The 19,449-nt window shown below is 50.1% G+C and overlaps 1 protein-coding gene across 1 annotated transcript in view; it reads left to right on the top strand.

Moving 5' to 3' along the window:
- Positions 1 to 19,449, top strand: part of KIF6 (kinesin family member 6) — a 382,614-nt gene that overhangs the window by 350,469 nt on the left and 12,696 nt on the right. Inside the window, exons 17-18 of the mRNA XM_032648910.1 lie at positions 15,954 to 16,038; positions 17,197 to 17,332. Coding sequence (XP_032504801.1) covers positions 15,954 to 16,038; positions 17,197 to 17,332 — 221 coding nt within the window. The remainder of the gene's footprint in view (positions 1 to 15,953; positions 16,039 to 17,196; positions 17,333 to 19,449) is intronic.

Genomic DNA, 19,449 nt, shown 5'->3' with positions numbered 1-19,449 from the left:
ATTGATTTACTACATTTTACTGCTGTCTCTGCTCATGAGGTTATTTACAATGACTGCGTCTGTGTCCTGGACACACTGTCTCACGGTGTGCTTCTGTGCCTCTCTTCCCAGTTCCACCCTCAGTGACATCCCACTGGCAGCTTGAAATCAGCCACAGTGGGAGTATTTACACCAAGGGCAAATACTGTTATAAACTGGGGCTTTCTTTCCCAGAGAGCTAGTTGTTAAACGTTTCCCACCACACCACCGGCACACAGACAAGCACCCATGGAAAGGCCCATTCTGTGCATAAGCATCTTTGCTCTTAAGAAGACTTCTACTCCCCTTCCCAGCTGAAAATCCACATTGTGGTTCTGCCTGCATTCACTGCCCACCCAAGGGACCCTGGTCCTTTTGAAAGGCAGTGACCAGGGAAACCAACGGAGACAGTGTGGCAAGAGAAGAATTGGGCCCAGTGGGCCCCCTTGATGTGACAGCCAGAGCTGGAGGGGGTGGGTTTCTTAAGAAAATCATCAATGACCAGTTCTAAGAATATCATCAACAAACAAGTTACTGGTGGACTTAGAGCAGGGATGACTCCCGCACACTATTTCAGGAAACAATAAAACTATTATTTTTCAATTAAGCATCACGTGGAAGTGATACTGACTGAACTAGATCGAGCGGCTGAGTGAGAGTGCTTTGCTGAATTCAGCTGCGTGTGTCTTTCCCTGTCTGTTGTGCCAGCTCCCCAACGTGGTAAAGTGTTGTCAGTGATGCAGCTGGGACGAATCAGCAGACGTTTCTTGAGTACTTCCCCATGTGCCGTGGCTCTAAGCTCTTTACTTGTATTTCCCTCTTTAAAGCTCCTAAAATCCCCATGCGGGAGGTACTACTATTATCCTCCCTTTACTTAAGGCCCAAAGGGGTTAAGGTGAACCTACCCAGCTTTGCTCAGCTAAGGACGCAAATGCAGATTGAGAGCTTGTGCTGTAACCACCACACTGCACGGCCCTCAGCCCCAGGCTGAGCATTATGGAGTCCACAGAGGGACAGGGATTCAGTGCCTGCCCTCGAAGGGTGCATAGCCAGAACAAGGGAATATATACATTAAAAAGATAACTCTTTATCTAATTCCGGATTTAGACACATGTATTATTCTAGCCACTGTCCTCTTCCTACTGTAGCCCCAAACCAAGTTGGCCTTGACCCCCTCCATGCAGCCTTGCCCACCTGCTTCTCGCCAGTCTGCTTTGTCCTTTAGCCTCATGCACCTCTGATGAAGCGCCAACCTTGTTTTGTAATTATTTCCATAGCTATTCTCCACTCTAAAATGTGAGCTCCTGGAAAGCTGGGTGCAGTCAAATTAATCTCTGTACCCCCGGCAGCCAGCACAGGCAATAAACAGGCCAAGTCAATGCTTCCCCAGATGACTCCCAGGCTCACACATCTTGCAAAAGTGGAATGAGACATTTGAACATAAAATAAGTCCATTTAAAAGAAGTAGAAGGAGTAAGTGCTTTTGGAGCCCACAGCTGAGCGGATTACAACACACAGGCAATAAATCCGACTCTGTCTTATCTAGCCACCAAGCAGAAAGAGGAGTACCCAGAGTTACACAGTTTTCATTTTCTGACCACAGGAAGCATACTAACTAATTTATCTGCAGAAATAGAATGTCTTCTGGAACTAAACACAGACCAGAATTTATCGTGGGGACCTTTGTATAAAGGACACCGAGTGACACAGTGAACGATGTGGTCAGCTGCAGTTTTACAGAAGATACCGAAATGTTCCACAAGGTGATTCTCGCATTGACCCCTGTAAAAGCGAGAGGCCTGACATTAGCGCGTAACTCACCGAGAGGTGATGTACTCCAGGAACCCTGCTTTCTGACGGCCTCGCAGCTCAGGGCGAGAGCCCAGGAAGCCATCCCAGGAACAGGGGCTGTGCCCTCTCTCTCAGGTGTCTCTTCCAAGCAATATTTAATCAGGGCCTGGATCTCCCGCAGCTCACAATCAAAATTCTACCACGTGCCTGCGATTAAAATTTTAAAGGCCCATAGCACTACCAAGTAGCATGTGAAATGTGGCAGGTGAGAGGGACAGACCATCAGAGCTTCAGGATCTTAACAGAGGGAGTGGCCCCTGGGGGGTGTCACCAAGGCCATGGGCCTGAGCTGAGCCTTGAAGAATAAGCAGGAGTCAGAACCACAGAGAGGAGGGTGGGAGCAGGGGATAGTTGTCGTGTGTGTGCTGAGGTGGGGGGCGGGGGGAAGGCTGATTCAGTGTGTGTGTGTGTGTGTGTGTGTGTGTGATATGGATGTATGTGTATATAGTGTGTGTGTATGTATATGTATGTGGGGGGTGTATACAGTGTGTGTGTGTGTGTGTGTGTGATATGTATGTATGAGGGGGATGTATGTGTATATAGTGTGTGTGTGATGTGTATGTATATGTATGTGGGGGGTGTATACAGTGTGTGTGTGTGTGTGTGTGTGTGTGTGTGTGTGTGTGTGGTATGGATGTATGTGTATATAGTGTGTGTGTGATGTGTATGTATATGTATGTGGGGGGTGTATACAGTGTGTGTGTGTGTGTGTGTGTGTGTGTGGTATGTGTTTGTTTTGTGCTTTGTGGGGAGTTGAGATGAAGGAAAAGGCCAACACGGTGAGCTGGGCCAGTTCACTGAGAGCCTTGAATCCCCAGATTTCTCTCATAGGCAGTTGAGCCACTGAGCATTTTTGAGCAAGGAAGTCTTGGTCAAAGAGGCCTTTTAGGAAAAGAAAGCCCCAGGCGGTAGCTCGAACGCCTCAGCATTTGCTACCTGACTGATGAGTAAATAATCTGTACCACCCTGGAGACCCCCCTCACCCAAGCCTTCACCCGGCCCCTGCACTGGGCGATTCCTCCGGGTACACACGCCTGCAGCCCAGGCCCAGGGAGGGGTTGAGGACTCCTGGCCATCTCTGGGTAAACCTGCTGCAGACACTGCCCAGCGAGATCTGGGGCTGCCCAGGGAGTCCCACGCTGACCACATGCCACGCAGAAGCGACCCCTGAGAACAGGCCATTGTAGCTGCAATGCCTCGTGGGGCCCTCGGATTACCACCGGGTAGTGCACGCTACCTGACCTGAAGAGCCGGCAGTGACAGTGGTGAATCCCAGCAGGGCCTTAATGAGGGTCGACAGAGGCACTGACCCTGAAGGCTCCCTGTTCTACCTCGTTGTTCCAGCTTAGAGCGCTCTGAGGAGTTCTTTTCTCCTGAACGGTGTTCCTGCAGTGACCTCTTGTGGCGTCCCTGCCATTCTCCAAAGACAGGCCACCACCACTGCCACCTTCTCCCGTGTGGTGGAAAATGAAGCCTGAGACTTGAAATGCTTTTTGGAATTCTGAGCCCGGGAGCCACAAATTTGAGAGAAAGCAAAAGGCCAGACTGTCATCAATGTATTCAGCCGACTAGCCTGGGCACCCAGTATGAGACCAGGAATTCCAGGATGAGGGGAGGGACCACTGATGGAGACAACTGGAGCAACCCTCCCGGCATCAGCCAGCCCAGTGGTTTTCAAAATGGGCTCTAGGGGACCCATTTGGGCCACCCTGTGGCCCCTTTGGGACCACAGGGTGAGGGTGAGGGGACCCAGGGTGCAAATGGCAGGACCCCAGGATTTTCACCTGGTTCAACCAAAGCAACTTCTGTTTCTCTTTTTGTCTTTAAGCCTTTGCTTGAAGAAAAGGTTCTGAGCTTTGAACACATCTTCCTCCCTTCGGAACTTGCAGCTCTTTCTGAGACATTTCCAAAGGCAGACAGTCCAAGCTTCCCTTCCCCAGAGCTATCTCAGTTTCCCCTGGGCTCACACGGAACTCTGCATATGCTTCTATAAGAGAACTTGTCACTTGTATAGTAATTACTCAGTCTTTTATCCTTCTCCCCCAGCCCCAAGCACAGTGATTGGCACACAGAAGGTCCTCCCTAAGTGTTAGCTGAATAAATCAGTGATATCTAAGGGATCAGATTTTTGCCTTAAAGATTCGCCAGCTAAGGGACTCTGTGCCTAGGTTCCAACATCTGTAAAATGGGGGTGGTTGGATTAAATGATATCCTGTGCCCAACAGCCCATCACAGTCCCTGGGACTTAGCGGACGTCTACAGATCCCTGGTTGAATGAACAAATGAATCTAACACTCCTCAGCCGTCAAGTGCCACACTTGTATCTCTTTGTGAACGCAGAGTTCCTTAAGACATGCAGGAAACACTCACAACCTTGGCGAGGAGACATGCGAGGGCTTGGATGGGTTAGAGATGTTTTCATCCTACCTGAAATGAATGATCCAAATGCTGACCCTTTGGAGTAAGGGAGAAAGAAAAGGAAGCAGCTGCCCCAGAGGCTGAGATGGCATCTCAGCTGGTTCCAAAAGGACTCAGGTGGCTCTGTAAGACCAGTGATAAAGTCTCACCACCTGAGCCGATTCTAATCCACAGGTGTTTGTGAATATAGGGTCAGCTTCGGTGACACAAGGTCCTTGGCCAAATTTCCAGGCTCAAGATGGAGGCTGGGAGTAATAAGGAGTCCCCACCCCATTTCCCTGCCCAGTTCCCAGTTGCCAAGGCTCCAGACCCTTTGAGTAGTTCCAACTCCCTCAGCAGCCATTCTGGAGAATGGAAGGCTGTGGGCATCAGCCCCGGGGTGAGTCTTGAACAGCGACCATGGTTTAGTAAAAAGAGCACTCGCTCTAGAGTCAGGAGAACCCTGCTTGATGGTACCTCTGCCATTCGCTAGTCATGTGACTTTGGCCCATTAACCTTCCTGCATTTCCGTTTCCTTGTCCATAAGAGAAGAAGAACACCTACTCCCCAGGACTGATCTCAGTGCTGAGCGAGGTGTATATGTGATGGAGCCGAGGACAAAGTAGATGCTCAGTGAATTGTCATGAACTGTGACTCTGGGTGTCGGGAACCAAATGCCCAGGCAGTGGGCAGAGGCCCTGGCCACAGAGCTACCACAGTCCTGGGCTACCAACATGAGTTGGCATAACTGGTGGAGGTCACCATGGTCCCCAGTCACCACGTCTCTCTACCCACATTTGCTCACAGGTTCTATAAATCACTCTTCTTTGCAAAAATACGTCAAGCCCCAGGAAGGGGCTGTCTATTCCTTTGAGCACTTGAACACTGATGATCCTGTTACCAGTTGCCAGAGCCATATTTTTCATTGTGCAGATATGCAGAAACCCTATGTGCTGCTTTGAGTGAATTAGGCATTTGACCGATGTCTCCATCAGTTGGGACTGCTGTAACAAATTACCACAGACTAGGTGGCTGATAAACAATGGAGATTTATTTCTCACCGTTCTGGAGGCTGGAAGCCTGAGATCAGAGTCAGGTTCTGGTGAGGTCCCTCTCCTGGGCGCAGACTGCCGGCTTCTCGTTGTGTCCACTTGTGCTGAAAAGATCGAGCCAGCTCTCTGGTCTCTTCTTAGAAAGGCACTAATCTCATTCATGGGGGCTCCACCCTCATGACCCAATTACCTCCCAAAGGCCCCACCTGCAGATACCATCACATTAGGGATTCGATTTCAGCATGTGAAGTTTGGAGGGGACACAGTCCATAACAATCAAACACAGTAGACAAAATTCTAACCTCTTGACTTCATCTGCAAAAATGTATCTGATAAAATATACCACGGCCGGCTCCTCCATCTGTCCTCTCTTGTGTTTGGCCAGTCTCAGCCCAGAAAAGTTCTTACTGTTTTGCAGGACCTATTCTGTTGCAAGCATAGTGGAGCTGGGTAAGACCTTCCTAAATCCCCAAGGAAACTGATGATGAGTTTGGGGAAGACCTACCAACAAGAAGCCAGGGTCGTCAGTGCTCAGATACAAACGATGGGTGCTTTGTGTTCCAAATAACCAACATAAAGCTCTAAGTGGTGCTTTGAAAATACTGATGTCTATTCAGAAAACCATGAGGGCACTGTTGTACAGAGAGCTGTGGGCAGGGGACACCCAGAGAGCAGAGCAGAGCAATTTCCAAATAAAAAAAGAAAAGGAAAAGAGAAGCAGGGAGAAGTGAATTGTATAGATAAAGTCTATGACCAACCATTGGGGATGAATCTGGCAATATCTGATATCTGCAATATCTAGAAGATATGCAACCTCCACCACCTGGCAATTCCACGCCTAGGAACATATACCTGAGATGGTGTCACATGTGTGCCCGAGGGGGCACTCCTGGCAGCATTGTTCTTATCATAGCAGACAGTCAAACGAACAAGAACCAAGACAGGAGACCACGCAAAGGTCCCCAGTAGGGGGTGCGTAAGGGAGCGAGACAGGAGACCACGCAAAGGTCCCCAGTAGGGGGTGGATAAGGGAGCGAGAGCTGTGATACAGTCACACAGTGGAACACCCTAGAGAATTCAACATGGATAAACTAGATTTACGTGTAGCAGTGTGAATACATCTCAAAAACACAATGGTGATTGAAAGAAAGAAAATTGCTGAAGGATATATATGGACCCATACCGTTTGTGTAAATTCCAAAATTTTCAATACTTTTTGTCGGGGCGGGAGGGAATAGGAGCTTTGGACATGAAAGATTCATAAAACACACAAGCACAGGTGCACAGTCCGACAAACGGTTATAAAGAGAACACTCTGCCACCCTTAAGTCAAGAAATGGCTAAGTAACGTTTACAGGGCACTAGAGACACAGAGCGCGAGTATAAAAGCACGAAGGGAAGGCTATGGAGCTCCATCAGGACGGTGATGTTACCTTCAGGGAGGGAGGGTGGGGCTAGGGGAGGGCACCAAGGAGGCCTCCACCAATTCTGAACCGTTCTAGCTCCAAACAAAGCCCAAGTCTAAGGCAGCTGTGCAAACTGCTGATTTTTAGATTTTCCAAAATACTATTGGTATTATATCATTCTTTGAATTTTTTTTGTGTTTGTAATGGTTTATAATAATTTCTACGAAGGACTAGATTCCAACGGTTCAGAAATCAAACACAAATGACTGTTCTCGTGGAATCATTGTGTTGGTAGAAGTGGTAGTAAAAAGTGAATCCCAATTCAATTCCAGTTCATCTTCATTTTCCTCACTACCGTTCACGTCAGGATCATTTTACTTAAAGAGGAAAACGGAAAGTTTGCCGCCATTTACTTTCTCCTCCAGGTGCCTTGTACTCTCTGGGAGGGACTAACAGCTGCAGATGGTCTGCCTGCATGTTGAACAATACAGGGGAGGCGCCTGTGAAGGCTGCTTTTTATTGCTCTCCCCCTGTTTCTATAAATCCTCACAATGGAGAGAGTTCTTCTCCTGCCCCTGGAAGAAACTGGGCAGCCCAGTAACTCAATTGTTCATTGTTAATTACCAGCAAAACAAACAACAACAAAAACGACAGAAACCCACAATGGTCATTCTGTATTGTAACTAGAGTCTCAATAGTTCAAATTTCACTCAAAGATAAGACTTCCCTCCCTTTCCCCAGCTAAGGCCAACCACCAGGAAGAGAGGGACATGGTCAGCTCCTTCTCTCTCTAACTCACTTCTTCCCTCAGCCTGCTAAGCTGTTTCCCCAGAAGGAGTTGGAGAGAAGAAGGAAGGGAGGAAAGGCAGTTGGTGCCATTGTAACACAGCTTTGTGCTCTCTGGGCCCAGCAAATGTGCAAAGATGACTCTTGCCCATTCGGGGTACTTTCACGGGTCCCTGGAGGCGTTCCTTGTCTCGAAGGGATGCACCTCATTCGGACAGTTGCTTACCTGTACAGGTCAGGGTCCAAACGGGAAGCAAGTGGCACTATTCAAATTAGCTATTGTGAAGAGAGTTGAATAAAGTCCTGTTGACAAAGGCGTGAGCAGAGGGTAGGGAAACCACAAAGGAGATCCCCAGAGGTACTAACAGCAGCAAGGCAGGAAGCATCAGGCCTAAGAGGGCAAGGGAGTGAGCAGTTATGAAACTTGAAGACAGAAATGGCTGTGCAGCTACGGAGAACAGTATGGAGGTTCCTTAAAAAACTAAAAATAGAACTACCATACAACCCAGCAATCCCACTACTGAGCATATACCCTGAAAACCATAATTCAAAAAGAGTCATGTACCACAATGTACACTACAACACTGTTTACAATAGCCAGGACACGGAAGCAACCTAAGTGTCCATCGACAGATGAATGGATAAAGAAGACATGGTACATATATACAATGGAATATGACTCAGCCATGAAAAGAAACAAAACTGAGTTATTTGTAGTGAGGTGGATGGACCTAGAGTCTATCATACAGAGTGAAGTAAGTCAGAAAGAGAAAAACAAATACCGTATGCTAACACATATATATGGAATCTAAAAAAAAAATGGTTCTGAAGAACCTAGGGGCAGGACAGGAATAAAGACTCAGACATAGAGAATGGACTTGAGGACACGGGGGGGGGGGGGGGAAGGGTAAGCTGGGACAAAGTGAGAGAGTGGCATGGACATATATACACCACCAAATGTAAACTAGATAGCTAGTGGGAAGCAGCCACATAGCACAGGGAGATCAGCTCAGTGCTTTGTGTCCACCTAGAGGGGTGGGATAGGGAGGGTGGGAGGGAGGTGCAAGAGGGAGGGGATATGGGGATGTATGTATACGTATAGCCGATTCACTTTGTTATACAGCAGAAACTAACACACCATTGTAAAGCAATTATACTCCGATAAAGATGTTAAAAAAAAAAAAAGTAATGGCTGTGCAGAAAGGCTCTGGCCATCTGATAGGAGCTGTGACCTTCAGTAAAGCAGTGCATCCAGCTCGTGGCCTCTACAGAGATGTCTGGGGAAAGAAATACCTCAGCCTGTCTCCTCCCATGCTCCAGTCCCTGCCCATGTTCCCCATCGGCTGAGTCCAGCCAGAGGGCGGAGGGCAAGGAAGCCCACTGTTCTACCAGCCAGGCTCCTGGGGTGGGGAGCAGAAGAGGAGAGGGCGGAGAGTGGATTTGGAGACGCAAAAGGAACAGGCCTAGCTCTCCCAGGCTTCCTGTGGTCCACCGCCAGGTTTGTTTCTCCTAAGGTCCCTCTAGGTGGCTTTATTAAAAGGGATCTAAGTTTTAAGTGGTGTGCCAGAGGGTCTGAGTGCTGTGCCGGACCCCGCTCGCTCTGGCTCACGAGCACTGACCATGGGCATCTCCTCCCAGCTCCAGATTCAGGGGCATCATGCTGGTGGCGTGAAATCAGTCACACCACAAACACTGGCAAACACTACAAATCAGGGCCTTTTCTCTCCAGAGAGCCGGTTGTGACACATCTGCCAGCATGCCTCTGATCTCAGGTGACCCTAACCGACTCTCCTCCATGCTGGAGCCCATGCTTTTGCCACAGAAATGGCAGCCACTCTGCTCTCGCTTCTCACACAGCATCACATGCCCCACCCTCTAGAGTTCTTGAGGGGAGTCACAGTTCTGTCCACACCACACACACACCACACACCGTGCACACACACACCACACCACAAACACACAGATTCCCAAGAGTTCTCATCAAGCTTTCTGAGCTGTCTCCTTCAAGCCCTCTGCCTACCTTGGGAAGGATCTCTACACACATTACCCCCAGTGAAGCGGATAAGGTGGGCTGAAGGCAAACTACTAGGGTCTTTAAAAAAAAATCTCCGGAAATTTCTTCTGGCCCTTTTCTAACGCCAGTGTGCGCATTTTGGTTGTCTGCCCACTCTTGCCCCATCACTTTGAAAATGTGCCAGTTCTACTGTGTAGTCTGTTTCCGAACTCACTTTTGACTCTGAGATACAACAAAATTTTGCCAAATGAACAGATTGGCTTACAAATTGCCTAGTAGCAGATAAGTTTTCCAAAAGTGGAGGGAGATGATTTTATTAAGGATTCTCAGTTCAATTCCTAGAAGTCCTAAAATTTCTTTTACAAGCCAATCAAGAGAATTGACCAAACCCCACTAATTATTATCATTAGAGGTTTTCACAGGAGGAAGGCCTGTGCTCACCCTCACAGGTGTGGGGAAAACTGCCCTCCCCAACAGGTCACAGGTATCCCGAGAGCACTCCAGACACGCTGGGTCCAGTGTGACAAGGATATAGCTGGGTTTTAGGGATGCCAAGCTTCCTGCTAATGTCTCTCTGAAAAGCCACTGAGATTAAGAAATGTGGTCACCACTGGTCAGTGAGGCAAAAGTGACAAGAGGGTAGAATTGCCGACGGACTCGGGCTCGTAGAGAAACCCTGAGTTCAGTAATGTCGGCACACTTCTGAGGAGTGAGGAGGTCTCGGTGGGCTGGACGCAGGCAGGAGCAGACTTTGCACAGGCCTGCCTCTGAAGGGGGTGGGGAGAGGGTATCAGGAGCCTCAGAAGGAGGTGCCAGGCTCTGAGTGGCTGCACCCAGAGAATGCCGACCGGAAAGCAGAGATGGAGCTGGGATCCCAGCAGAAAGGACTGTGGAGAGTTGGGGGAAAGAGAGAGCTCCCATTTGAGCAGAGGTGATCGTGGTCGGGAAGTGAGTATAGAGACTAGAAGCATCTTTCCTGTGAATGCGGGATGCTCCTGGGGTCTCCCTTGTATCGCTTGCAAGTCCACACTGACCCTCTGTATGGGCCGCGTCCTCCTCCGGGAATGCAGTGGAGGGGAGCAATGCCGAAGGAGAGAGGCCACCATCCCAGGGGTCTGGTCGTGGGCAGAGAGGCCCAGAGTGGATGCAGAGGCAGTTACTCAGGAGGGAAGGGACGCAGCTGGCCTTCCATGGGCAGAGTCCAGGCTCCAAACCGGCATGGGGAAGGATTTTGATTGTGCTAAAGCTGGGCCATCTGTGCTCTCGGAGAGTGCCCCATTCTCCCTGCGGGAAGGACGGCAGTGGGGAGTGGGGACCCGAGCAATGATCAGCCACAGCCCTGGGTCCGCAGGGTATTCACCACGCCCTTGAGTCGGAGCCTGCCGTGGACAGCGATGGTGTTACACAAAATCAACACCAAGAGGCATGGTGGCCCTAAGCACCTGTCAGCGTGTGATCACTCCAGCTGGCAATAAATTTGAGCCATTAAACAGGAAATGGTCTGATCGGGAAGCCAGAATCTTTGCCTCTGAGCTGCTGACCATTGTGGTAATTGAGCTACTGACATCATCCATCTTGGGGAGAATAGACACTTTGACTTCGGAAGCAAGGTGAGGCTGTGATCTGGGCTCTGTGAGACAGTGTAGCCCAAGGAGGCCCAGAGTGGGTGTTCAGGGAGCGAATCCGTAGTTGGCTAGCTAAGGCCCCCTGCTGGAATGCCTCCGTGGCTCTGCTGTCTCGTCCGCCACGGTAGAGCCACGTAATTCACGGCCTTTCCCGCGCAGGGCACCGGCCTTTGCTCCTTGGAAGACCACAGGGCCCCTTTCGGCTGGTGCCTGGTTGGAAATGTCAATACCGCCTTCCTTAGGATTCCTAACACACAGTTAAGGAGACAAGCAGGCTGGCTCTGGGTGTTCTGGGGGCTGCCTTGGGGGGGCCAGGCTCCCGTGGGGAACGTGGGTAGCGAAGCTCCTCGCACCCATCAGGCGAGCTGCAGATACCCGGTGGGATCAGCGTGCAGGCCATGGTTTCGGTTAGGGAAGGGCAGTCTGCACAGGCTGGCACTCGGGGGAGAGACTGAGGCTTTTTCTCAGCCCCGGCCCCGCACCTGAAAGGCATTCATGGAAAAGAGCATCACCTTCAGATACCAAGGACGAGTCAATGCCGGCCTCAGTGATCTGCCCCATGGCTGCCTTCATTATGCCAGTCGCTTGCAAGGGAAAAAGCACCAGCTTTGAAGTCAGACAGAGCTGGGTCCTGACTCCAGCTCTTTTTACCAGTGGTGTGATCCCAGGGAAGATGACTTCCCCTGTCAGAACTCAGTTTCCCCATCTGTGATGGGCTTGTTATATAAGGGCCACAGAGCAGCCACATGGTGGATATCGTTATTCAGATATCCACCATCTGCAAGGGCCAAGTGCAGGCAGCCCAGCCCTACAGAGAGTGTGACTTCCTTGGTTCAAATCCCTGAGCTCCTTTGCCCCACAGTGGCTTCCAAAGGTCTGGAAGGTGGGCGGGGGGCAAAGGGCCATGTTGGCCCCCGTATAGCATCCTGTATGAACCCCTGCAGGTCCTGCATCCTCAGTGACTCCTGCACGGAGTACTTGCACTGAAACTGGACACAGAGCCTTGAACGGTGTTTCTCAACAAGGGGCGAGCATCGGAATCACAGGGGAACCTACCATCAAATCCTAACTCAGAACGTCTGGGGTAGGGCCCAGCAGTCTCTGCTTTTACAAGCACCTTAGGCGATTCTCAGGTGCACTCCCAGTAGAAAGCCAGTGAATGAAAGAAACGAGATTCTGCACATTTCAGACATTTACTGACTGTAGGAGAGTTTTGGCCGGGGGTAGGGTATGGGGAGGTGGGAAGAGAAGGTACAGTGATCTTTCCAGTGACCCTGAAATCATGCCAGGTATAAGGGGACCCACAGGAGGCTGGCCTTCCCAGCAAGCACCCATTTGTTCTTGTGCTGCTGGTTCCAAACACCTGACACATCAGAGGTGGGGTCAGCCTGAGATGTGTGTGCCCTTGAGTCACCACGCCCTTGTAAGTTTCAGTTACTGTTTGACTGCTCAGGGCTTCCTCCGTGTGACATTCAGATCTACAGCCGCTGGAATGAAGCCCTTCTTATTCGCTTCTGTATTGTGTGGGAGACAGCTGCCCTCACAGACTCACAGTGTGACCTCATGGGCCACTCAGGGCTATGACCTTCAGTGCTCCCGTCCCAGCCAGAGTCCTGTGCTTGAAAGGAGGACTCCTTGTGCCTCCCGTCAGGTGACTGGAGGTTCTGTCCCTGGCCACAGTCCCAGCGGGCATGGAGACCTGCAAAGCGCAACTGCCCTTTACTTACTCCCTTTTCCTCTGTTCCTGCTCAGTCGTTTTGTCTGGTTCCCTTTCAGTTCCCAGCCCCTCTTTCTCTTGAGAGAGGGCTGGTAAGCCAAGCCGCAGGAAGCAGCAGAAGCAGCCAGGGCCGTCTCCTGGTGAGGTTACAATGCATTTCACTCAGCAAACATCACTTTGGCAAGAGGCCCCTTTGGTTGTCATGGCAACGCGGGTAGCTTGTGTCTTGGGGGTATGCTGTGCCCTCATTCTGGCTGCCCAAGTTCCCTTGCCCCAGCTTTCTTTCCCAGATCCTTTCACCACCCTGGCGCCACCTCACATTAACTATGCTTCAGTTTGGAGCAGCTTTGTCTTGACCCGCAAAACAACTACTTGGCTTTGCTATCAAAGGAATAGATCACACCATTCCTCTCCGCAACGCCCTCCGGCCTCTCAGCTCTCTCAAAGCCAACGTCCTTTCCAGGCCCTCAAGGTCCTACCTGATCTGGCCTCAGTTTCCTCACTGGCCCAGGCTTCACCCCAGAGCAGGGTCTTCACTGCATCTCTCAGGGGGTTCCTTGGTATGGGATCAAAAAGTGTTAAAAGGACAAAGGAGAGCCACAGCTTTTCTTTTTTAACAGACTCGGAGGTACACGTGTCCATTTCTGAAACCATTAGGAAAGGAAATATTCTATTTCAAGTCCTACCGTTATCAGTTTGGTGTTGAGATACTTCCTTCAGTTTATCAGGTCTGACGTCTCCCAGAGAGGACAAGGGCCAGTGAGCACGGGTAGCATTGAGGGCACCCTGGACGCGGAGTCTGAACAAACAAAGCACTGGGGAGATACAAAGAGCAGAGGGACCAGTCCCTGCCCTCGAGGGGCTTCCGGTGCCTAGGCCTGGGGGACCATGGGTGACGAGGACAGGCAGTTTGGCTCATTAGGGCCACTAAGATGCACCAGCATGGGGGACAGCATAGCCTTCGGCTGGGAAGTCTATGGTATCTATGAGTGAGACACTTGCTCAGCCAGTTTACAAGTCACAGGTGATACTTGACACAAGGGACAGAGGGTCACAGGTGCCTGGCAGACAAAGAACAGAATCCTGATCCGCTTAGCGTATTTATCAATGAGTTAGATAACGACATCAAAGCAGCCCAAAGGGAAAGAATAAGGCATGCCAGAATAAGGACCTCTCAGCAGGCTAAGCCCCCAATAAATGGGAAATGTTGCATTTGTGATTAAAAGGATAATCACACTGAAATAGAATGCGTTTCGACAACCACTCATAAATATAGGAACGTGGGTAAACTGACCGCAAGCTTAACAGAAGACCGTGACAAACTGACATGACCATGACAATGACGAAGCTGCTGAAAAACAAAAACAGTGCTAGGGGGCTGCCTGGTATAAACATCTAGCTCTTTGGAACCAGAAAAATTGGGTTCACATCCCAGCCCTACCACTTATTAGCTCTGTGACCTTGTTATTCACCAACCTCTCCGAGCCTCAGAATCTAACTGAAATGAGATGGTGATGCCTTCCCTGCTGAGTTATTTTGAGAATTAGCAATAAGATGAGTAGACCACCTAGCCCAGCGTCTAGTAGAACTTGGCAGAACCTGGAATATAGAAGGCGCTCGGTAAATGGTCATTGTTAGTAATTCACCTCCTGTAGAAATATAGAACGTAAATTTTTCAAAGCTAGGAGAACTCTTCTCTACCCTGCCCCTCTCGGGCCTATCCGGAGTATGATGTCCAGATTCAGGCTCTGTACTTCAGATCGATTAGAAAGTCACCTTGCTACTGAGCCCTCAGGTGAGAGAATTAGGCAGAGTCAGCCCGGGAATAAAGCTCCAGGCACATGTGGTATTTTGTTGTTGTTGCTGTTGCTTTTAAAGTATTTAAAGAACCATCAGATTAAGAAGGAGGACAAACTGTGCTGCTCCAGAGCTCCAAAGGAGAGGTGAAAAGAAGTTAGTGGGGCAGGTCTCACCTCCAATTAAGAGGAAACAGAGCTGCCCGCAAGGAGGTATGCCCAGTGTAAAGCACTGAGCCTCACCCCCAGCAGTATGGGGGGAGAAAGCAGATGACCATCCTCAGAAATGTTATCGAAGGAATTTCTGAATCGAGAGCCTTGCAACCAGACAAACCTGGATTTGGATCCAGGCTCCTCAAGTTAGCCATGCGGCCTTGGGCAGGTTAACCTCTTTGAAGCTCCATGCCCTTATCTGTGAAAGGGGAGCAATAATACCTCCAATGAGTACCAGAAGGATTAAGTCTGATCATGTCCAGAAAGCACCTAGCGTGTGATAGAGTCTCCCCTCCAAAGAGTAAAAAGTGGGGCTGCATAACTCCTAAGACGCGTTCTGAGGCTGAGAAATGCAGTACAACCACCGAGAGCCTCCTGGGAAGATAGACCCCACCCACCAGGCTAGGAAAGGATGGGCTCCAGACAAGCACACAAGCAACCAGAGCAGGCAACCCGGCAACCAGCAGTGACAGCTGGCGTGTCTGGGGACACAGCCCTCACCTAGGACTTGCCAGGGCCCTGTGGGCAGGGCGTCTGAGCATGGTTCTCAGCCCTGGGTGCACACCGGGTTAATCGGGCTTAGAACCACTGCTTCAGAGGGAAGTCAAAAACGGGAGACATGATTTGAGGCTGGAGAATTCGGCACCTCAGCTGATGCAAAGTAAGATGTGAGCCGTTTTAGTGATGCCTTCTTGGTTTATGAAGGGCTCAGTATCAGAGGAGGGGGAAATGGTGTTTTGCATCTTCCCTGGGGACTCAAGAGGAAACGAGTGAATTCCACGGTAAAAGGATTGGTAGCGATATAAGGAAGAATTCCCTTCCCGTGACAGATGTGGGACAGTGGGAGGGACAGTGGATGGAGCATAATCATGGAACCCTCCTCTGGGGCTCTCAGCCGAGCAGAGGTTGCCACCCAGAGGAGGTGGGTAAAGCAGCCACCCATCCAAAGGCCCCAGAAGGACTCACAGGGTCCCCTTTCACCTGGGACGCACGATGACTGTGTCATCCGCTCTAAACCACACTCCCCCTTGACCTTTCTTCCTCGCTGGAGGGAATCATCAGCATCTCCCTTCTCCAGGTATCTCAGAGAGCACACCCGTGCCCTCGACGCCAGACCTGCTGGAAGAGAAGCTGCGATCACAACTGCAGGAAGAAAAGAGAAGGTGCCCTTTCTTTTCGCCACACACACCCTGACCCCAGCCCCTCGGGGCCACCTGGAGCTGTGGGGCAGGGCAGGGTGGCCACGCCCGTCCCAAGCCTGCAGCTACTCTGGAAGCGGGTCCTAAAATAGCTGGAGGAGGTGCCACCTTTCAGCAGGCAGTCGTGAGATGCAGGCAGTCGTGAGATGCAGGAAGCCGAGGCAGGGTGAGGCTGGAGTGGGGAGCAGAAGGCCCAGCCAGCCTCCAGCGCTGGGATCAGCCTCTGCAGCCCCAGCCCAGGCTGCAGCCCAGGAAGCGGCGAGTCTTGTCTGCTGCTGCCCTCTAGGGGAGCCCAGAAGTATGACCATGGAGGACCTCCTTCCCCCCACTTCTCTCCTGAGGCTCCTTATCTGCAAGGTGTCCAGAGAATATCAGACCCTCCTGCGGCCATTTAGGGCTCCAGAATGATTTAACCTGCAGAGCGAGGAACCTCAAGCATAAACAGACATCTGGTCATCACTGATACAAGCTTCTCAGTTCATTCATTCATTTAGGCATTCAACAGCTATCTCCTCTGCCACGAAGACGTTTGGGGTAAACCAAACAAGAAACCTTCCTTACTCTCAAGGGGGCAATGCTGTCACTATAACACACACCACCCACCCCTGGGCTGGCTAGGCATGTACCCTGAGCGCCCCCCGTCACACTGCCCCCACCCCCAGATGGCCTGGGTTCAAACCCTGGCTCCTCTGTTTATTAGCTCGGTGCCATAGAGCAAGTTCCTCAACCTCTCCATGCCTCAGGTTCCAAATCTGTAAAGGGGAGATGATGATAATAGCGCCTTCCTCATAGGGCTGTGAAGAGGATTAAATGAGTTTATAGACGGCAAGGGCCTAGAGCAATGCCTGCCCTTCAGTGCCCAGTAATGGTACTCATCCTTCCTGGAGAGGGGTTAGTCCTGTCACACACAGAGCCCCACGGCCCACTGGACAGAAATACCTGGCTGTGGGCTCACATGCTGGCGCCATACTCTGGCCTGGGTGGGCAACTGTAAGGTCCCAGCCCCAGGCACCAAGGCTGCATGGCCAGGCTTCTGAGGCTCAGGCCCTGCCACCGCCAGTCTCTTTAGAGCCCTCCCTCCCTGCCGGTGACTTTCAGGACTCCTCTCTGACTCCACTGCAGGTATAAAGCAATGTTCACGCACCTGAAGGCGCTGAAGGTGGAGATCGAGCATTTGCAGCTACTCATGGACAAAGCCAAGGTGAAGCTGCAGAAAGAGTTTGAAGCCTGTTGGGCAGAGGAGGCCACCAGCCTGCAGGTACTGGCAGCCATGCCCCTCACTGCCCCAGAGCCCACCCTCCTTCTGGGGCCTGAGGAGCGTCGGGGCAGACAGGGAGGGGCCAGACCCCCAGCCCCATGGTGGGGGGGAGCAGAGGAAAAAGAATGGGGGCTTAGACCCGCAGTGCACATGCTCTCAGCCCCTACCTCCTGAAGCGAGGGCTCGTTTTAGTAACAAGGAACGTGAGTGGTCAGGGGCTCACTGTTTCCTTGCTAGTGCCTGACGCATAGAAATGTAGGGAGTGGGAGGTGTAGCTCCCCAAGCCGATGGATTGCCACCATTGCTTCCTGAGATGCAGTGACAACACTGATTGTTCTTTATTACAGCCATATATATGCACGTATGTGTGTGTGTGTATATATATATATATGGTATAAATTTTAGAAAATACAGAAAAACACAAGGTAAAATCACCATAATCCCACCATTTAAGGAGAATCGATATTAATATGTTGGATTATATTATTTTATATTTTTATGCATATACATCCTTATGCTTTTATAAAAATAGAATCATATGAGTCTTCAAGTATCACAAACGGCTTTTGTTTTTACTTAGTTGTCCAGCATGCCACCTCTTCCGTGGCATGACGCCATGACATCATTCCGGTGCTGTCACTGTTCAAGCATATGGATTTATTCTAATATATTGAACCTCCTATTGTTTAATGCTTAGGTTGTTTGGGGGTCGTTTCACTAGAAAAGTCTTTGAAGATACATTTTTGCATATTTCCTAGACAAATTCCTAGAAGTTCTCTATAATATTATGAAGGCTAAAGAACCTGTTAAGAAATGTTAGTACACACCCCCAGTTCCAACTGTCCTCATGTGACCCCTCAGCTGTGTATAATAAAAGAGATGACGTACACATAATCCTACCACTTTTGTGGCTGGAAGAACCCTTAGAAATTCTCTAACAGGCTGATTGTGTCATTTTAAGGACAAGAAACTGAGAGCCAGCGAAGATAGTGTCCCAAGGACACAACCGAGCCGTAACCCATACATTACCGAGTGGCCTCGTGACCAGACGATGGAGAAACATATTTGGATAAAGTTAAATACACAAGATGACAAATAAAACCAATAATATGGAAATACAGTTATCACAATATTTTAGTAGCACAGTTATGGTATAGTAATATGTATACCATTTTACAGATGCATTAATTAATAAGATCTGGGGGGCTCAATATTTACCACAATTTCAAAGTAGTGGTGAACACAGTATTTCAAGATTTCTGCAAAAACTGTAACGTGATCTGAAAATATCTGTAATTTCTACTGGTGGCGGAGTCACTGGTACCACCCATTCTACTGTGGTTTGTTGTCTACATTTAATCATCGAAAGATATGTTAAGTTTCAGGTAGAAGTTAGGAAGAATAAAGATGTCATTGGTTCCCAGTCACATTCACAGTGCCCCTGCTCTCCAGTTAAGAAGCCTCCCTCGGGAGGTCATCAGTGGGTGAGACCGTCAGCCACTGCTGGTGCCCATGGGCATCCGGCCACTGGACAGTGATGAGGGTTCTCCCATCATCCCGTATGACCCAGTCGAGGCTGATGGATTCGGACCGTTTATTACTTGCATAGACAGTGAAAGGCAGGGTAGCCAAGCTGTCAGCTCCCTGTGCCCTCCACCCCACAGGATGTCATTGAAACAGAAGGGACCAGGTGACCACAGCAGGGATGATGGGGCGCCCTGTAGCAATTCCATGCAGCCACTAAGCCATTTTATAGCCGGCGGATGTACCCTGAGTGGGGCAGGCAAAAAGCCTTAACCCTCATTAGAACATAGGAGGGCGGGGCATTCTGCTAAGACTCAGGTCAGCTGGGGTTTAATCGCTGCTCAGGAGACCTGTGTGGAGACACGCAAGGTTTCCAGGACCCTGCTGGAGCTGCCCCCAATGCGTGAGGCACGATGAATGCATCGCTCCCGATTCTGCCAGCATCTCTTTGGGACGAGGGAAAGCAAAGCCAGAAGGAGTTCTGGAGAACTGTCAGATCACATTTCAAACACTTTTTCCTAACTTTAGAAAGTAATACAGGCTCAATATGGAGAACTTAGAAAACACAGAAAAGCACAAAGAATAAATCAAAC

This window comes from Phocoena sinus, chromosome 11 (genome assembly GCF_008692025.1).
Source record: "Phocoena sinus isolate mPhoSin1 chromosome 11, mPhoSin1.pri, whole genome shotgun sequence".
Taxonomy (NCBI): Eukaryota; Metazoa; Chordata; class Mammalia; order Artiodactyla; family Phocoenidae; genus Phocoena; species Phocoena sinus.
The sequence above is the reverse complement of the archived record's forward strand: the minus strand, read 5'-3'. Positions and strand labels throughout refer to the sequence as shown.